The 5,000-nt window shown below is 49.4% G+C and overlaps 1 protein-coding gene across 3 annotated transcripts in view; it reads left to right on the forward strand.

Moving 5' to 3' along the window:
- bbs9 (Bardet-Biedl syndrome 9) overlaps window positions 1-5,000 on the forward strand; it is a 91,522-nt gene that overhangs the window by 56,177 nt on the left and 30,345 nt on the right. For all 3 annotated transcript variants that reach the window (XR_012926884.1, XM_076028470.1, XM_076028474.1), the window contains one exon: window positions 1,197-1,379. Coding sequence is in view for 2 of the 3 variants with exons in the window: in XM_076028470.1 (XP_075884585.1) it covers window positions 1,197-1,379 (183 nt within the window). In the remaining variant the exon portion in view is untranslated. The remainder of the gene's footprint in view (window positions 1-1,196; window positions 1,380-5,000) is intronic.

Genomic DNA, 5,000 nt, shown 5'->3' on the forward strand with positions numbered 1-5,000 from the left:
TTGAGGTAAAGTGGCTGTTGTTGTTGTGTGTGAGAATCTTGAGGCGATGCAGAACTCCTGACCTGCTTCAGGTCGTGTGTGTGTGTGTGTGTGTGTGTGTGTGTGTGTGTGTGTGTGTGTGTGTGTGTGTGTGTGTGTGTGTGTGTGTTGTGTTGTGTTGTGTTGTGTGTCTTTGCAACACCTTGTCCTGACACGGACTCACTGGAAGCCTCCTCCTAATTGTGTGTGACCACAGGGATTGTGTGTCTCTGAGTTGGAGGACAGTTTGACCCCTGCACCTTCATCACCTCATGCTCCTGCAGACACCAGAGCAGCACTGGACCACAGCTGTGGTGACATCACGGCAGCTGTGACATCACGACAGCTGTGACAACACAACAGCTGTGACATCACAACAAACACACAGTCTTTGCTAAAAATCCATTTTTCGTGTCTTCTGACTGTCTCTGTGTTGACAAGCAGTAAAAAAAAAAAACTGACCTGGAGATGTGGGCGGGGCTGTGGGCGTGGCCTTGGCAACAGGCTGAGCCTATCGGGTGGCACTGAGTCCATTAGTCAAGCTGGTGTTTGGCTGCGTCCTGCACATCACTCACTCACTCACTCCTCTGAACTCTCGCTGGTCCATTAGTGGCAGATCTGCTTTCACCTCCTCGCTGACTCCTCCCCTCCTCCCCCTCACCGCCCCCTTCTCCTCCTCCTCCTCCTCCTCCTCTTGCTTGTCTCTTCTTGTTCTCCTGGCCGCCACCCGTCTCGCTCTGTCATCACTCTTCTCCTCCGCCCGCCGTGGAGACGGAGGGATTGACCTGTGGCTGGGGGTCAGAGGTCAGCTGGACCCGCCCGCCCCACCCCTTCTCTCACTCCCTCCTCCCCACTCCCCCACCTCACTGAGCCTGTGTACTCAGCCTGTGGAGGTTTTAATCTGGTGGTCTGGGGTCGCCTGGTTTTCTCCTCCTCCTGATTTTAAAGATGGAGAGATCTTCACCTCCTTCTTTGCTCCTCCTCACATTTCTGGACCTTCTCAAGAGAACATGTCAGCGGCACTTTTCAAAGCCGCAGCCCACCGACCAATCACAGAGCTGAACCACAGTCCACACTGACCGGGGGCTATCCATCTCTCTATCTATATATCTATCTATCTGTCTATCTATCTATGTATGTGATGGATGAGTGACTGTGCTGCGCTCCTCCTCCTCCAGGTGATGTCTCTGGCTGATGCAGCCCAGGAGACCCAGGCCCGGCTGGAGGAGGCGCTGGTGCGTCTGAGGAGCTGCAGCCACCTGCTGGTGCTGCTGCTGTCGCTGTGGCAGAACCTCAACCAGGAGCAGAGCAGCATCCTGGAGGCCTCGCTGCTGCCGCTGCTGCAGGACACACCCCAGCTGGTACACACACACACACACACACACACACACACACACACACACACACACACACACACACACACTCTCAGGCCATTAAGGTGTCCGTCCTTCTGTCTGTCTGTCCGTCTGCAGCCTCCTCAACTTAAACACACACGTTAATACACACCAAGGACCTCTGGTCCCTGAGGAACACACACACACACAGTGTCTGCCACTCAACACTCACCTCACGGCTCGGTGCTGTGTTGTGTGTTGTGTGTTTTCTTTGGCAGCTGTTTATGATCCAGGTATTAGAAGTCCTGCATGGCTGTGTGTGTGTGTGTGTGTGTGTGTGTGTGTGTGTGTGTGTGTGTGTGTGTGTGTGTGTGTGTGTGTGTGTGTGTGTGTGTGTGTTTTAACAGGCCCAAACACTCACACCAATACATGAGGTCAAGGTCACACTATAATGTGTAGGATGACAAATAATATATTTGTATCTGTGTCCATGCCGTGCGTGTGCATGTGTGTGTGTGTGTGTGTGTGTGTGTGTGTGTGTGTGTGTGTGTGTGTGTGTGTGTGTGTGTGTTGCGCACGCTGCAGACGACTCGTCTTCCTACAAACAGTTGTGTTGACGGAGCTTCTCCATTGGCTGCAGCCAGACCACCAACCATTTCTCACCCCATTGAGGCCCAGTGGGCACGCGTGTGTGCGTGTGCGTGTGTGTGCGTGTGGGTTTGTGTGTGTGTGTTAGTTTTTCCATGGCTCCGATCAATCCCCTCAGCCTCTCATTACCACTCAGTCTATTTCCAGCCTCCACCGATGAAGCCACATTACTCACAAACATCTGTGTCGTCATAAACAAGAGCGCATGAAGAAAAATTCTTACAGTGAGCACACACACACACACACACACACACACACACACACACACACACACACACACACACACACACACTGAGTGAACAGGAATAGACAGTGAGCGTCAGTCGATGAGCCTCAGGGGAGTGTGTGTGTGTGTGTGTGTGTGTGTGTGTGTTATTGTAAGAGGGATTAATGGCATTTGGTGAATTATGGGTAATCAGGGTCGTGTCCATAACATTAAAAGTTAACAGGTGCAGCCGGCAGCTATTTCCAGTCTCTGCAGCTCCAACTCTCCATCACAGCTCCATGGCGACGCCCCCGTCCCACACTCAGGTCACATGACCTCGGCCCAGGTTTATTGACTTACATTTAAATGTGTTTATGACATCGACATATTTACAATGTCATCACTCCAACACCTAAAAGATATAAAACAAAGATAATACAGGACAAAATCAATGGAACTCCTCAAACTGCAACAACTGCAGGCACAGAGCAAAACTATTTTATTCAACACAAAGAAAAAAAAATGTCATCAATTAATAATAATTAATGATAATGATAACAATAATAATTAGGGCTGTCAGTTTGAATTGCATGTTTAAAATTCTGGTATTTTGCTTTTCAAGGCAGTTTTCAGCCCATCATGAAACATATTTCTTACTTTCTTCATTGTGAATCAAATGAACAGAAAGAAAGAATTTCCTTTTTGACCTGTATTCTTTCAAAAAAGTGCAACGTAGACCAACTTCCAAAATATAACTTAAATAAGATGCTACAGCGTGGCCATGAAACCATCGGCTCCTCTGCCCTACCGTCTTTTCTCCACCTGCTCCATCTTTTCATCCTTCATCTCCACCCCTTTACCTCCATCCCTCTCTCTTCCTCTTCCTCCTCCTCTCCCTTTACCTCCATCCCTCTCTCTTCCTCTTCCTCCTCCTCTCCCTTTACCTCCATCCCTCTCTCTTCCTCCTCCTCCTCCTCTCCGTTTACCTCCATCCCTCTCTCCTCTTCCTCCTCCTCTCTCACTTTCACCTCAACTTCACTGCCTCCTCCTCTCCCTTTCTCTCCCTCCCCTCCTGCTCCTCTCCCACCCTCACCTTGTCTGGCCTGACCTCACTTCCTGTATCATCCTCCTCCATCTCCTCCTCTCTACTTCCACCTCTTCCCCTCATCCTCCTTCCTCCCTCCCCACTTCCCCATCCAGCTCCTGCCTGGTCTTGTTTGGGTTGCCAGACTCTGACTTCCTGCAGTCCTCCGCCAGAAGATTCTATAGGGCTGCCAGGAATGTTTTCTACATCCTGGTGCCACCACAGAATATTTACAGCCGCAGTAAAAGTTATTTTTAGAGTCTCTCTGTCAAAGTAGTTTCCCTTCAACGACTAAAGCTGATGTGAAATCTCTCCAATCAGCAGAGGTTTTTCTCCACAGAATCACAGGGTCGCTATTGTTCCTCCACCAGGTGTCACTTTTTTATTCTTATTGATTTGATTTGGAACTTACGTAGAAAATGTAGAATGATTTCTGGAACCATCCAAAGAACTTTCCAGAGATTCCAGCTCAGACCTGAAGAAGGAAAAACACTCAACTGAACATCATCAGGCAGCTGCATTCAACCTGCAGCTGATGTTCTGTTTGAACCTCAAACTCTCTGGTGCTTCATCTCCAGTCCAGTGTTATTCTTAATTGTCCTTCGGGTCAACTGTTTTAGAGGCCTTTATTTCTGTATTTTGGTCCATGGCAAAATTGCTTTTTGATGGGTTTTTGGCTGCAGTACCTCCAGTGGCCACTGGAGGAAATCACTCCACTAGCATATTGACAGTGAGGTATCCAGTTCTTATAATACATCCATATACCAGATATGGTCCAGACACACATCAGCTCCAGTTCTCAGCCAGTTTTCACAACTCAACACAAGTGACTCTTTTCATACAAAAACCTCTGCGTCGCTCCACTGTGAGCCAATTAAATAAAACTCCAATATGTGAAAACTGCACCAGACAATAAGTAGCTCTTTGTACCTCCGGGAGCCTTTAAATGCTAATAAAGGTGGACTGGAGCCGTAAGAAATGTATGAAATATACCACACATCACATGTGTCGCTTCCTTGAAACCACATCAGGGGCTGCGAGCCACCGGCAGCAGTTTCACTCCAGAGGTTCTCCTGCTGTAATTGAGCCTCGTTTGGAGGTGATTACGCAGGAATTGGGGGAAAGTGAGAGGAAGTCTGAGTGTTGCCTGCACAACTCCGGGACAAATCCTGCATTTTTCATACTCGCTACTCAGACGCACTGATTGTCTGGCTGATTTTTTTCTTCTCCACTCCTCCACTTCTTCCTCCTCCTCCTCCTCCTCCTCCGCCTCTTCCCCTGGAGGCTGACTGTAGGAAGTTGTTCTCCTAGAGACTTCTCGGATGACTTTCCCAGTCGTCAGGAGGACGTGAGGTTCTGGATGACCCGGTTCTCCTCTCTCTGGGAGTTCTTCAAGGCTGCGAGCTCGGCCCAGGAACAGTTTTTATTTTTTGATTTTTCTGATCTGACCTTCATCCGCTCGTGTTACAGCCACACCTGGGATTTCCCTTCACGTCCGGACCGATATTCCTGATGTGAGTGAGGAAACCTGGACCCAGGAGTCCTGACCGGGGACAGAATGTGTTCAGGCCTCCAGGATCTCCTACTGCTTGACTCCTTCACTCCTTCACTCCTCCTCCCCGTTGTCACGGAGACAAACCGCTGGCCATTAACGTTTAATTTTGCACCACAGCATGTGGAACCTGAGCGGGAGGAGGAGGAAGAGGCGGAG

The sequence above is a fragment of the Nelusetta ayraudi genome, unplaced genomic scaffold, assembly GCF_046127955.1.
Source record: "Nelusetta ayraudi isolate G7.1 ecotype Tasmania unplaced genomic scaffold, CSIRO-AGI_Nayr_v1 ptg000003l, whole genome shotgun sequence".
Taxonomy (NCBI): domain Eukaryota; kingdom Metazoa; phylum Chordata; class Actinopteri; order Tetraodontiformes; family Monacanthidae; genus Nelusetta; species Nelusetta ayraudi.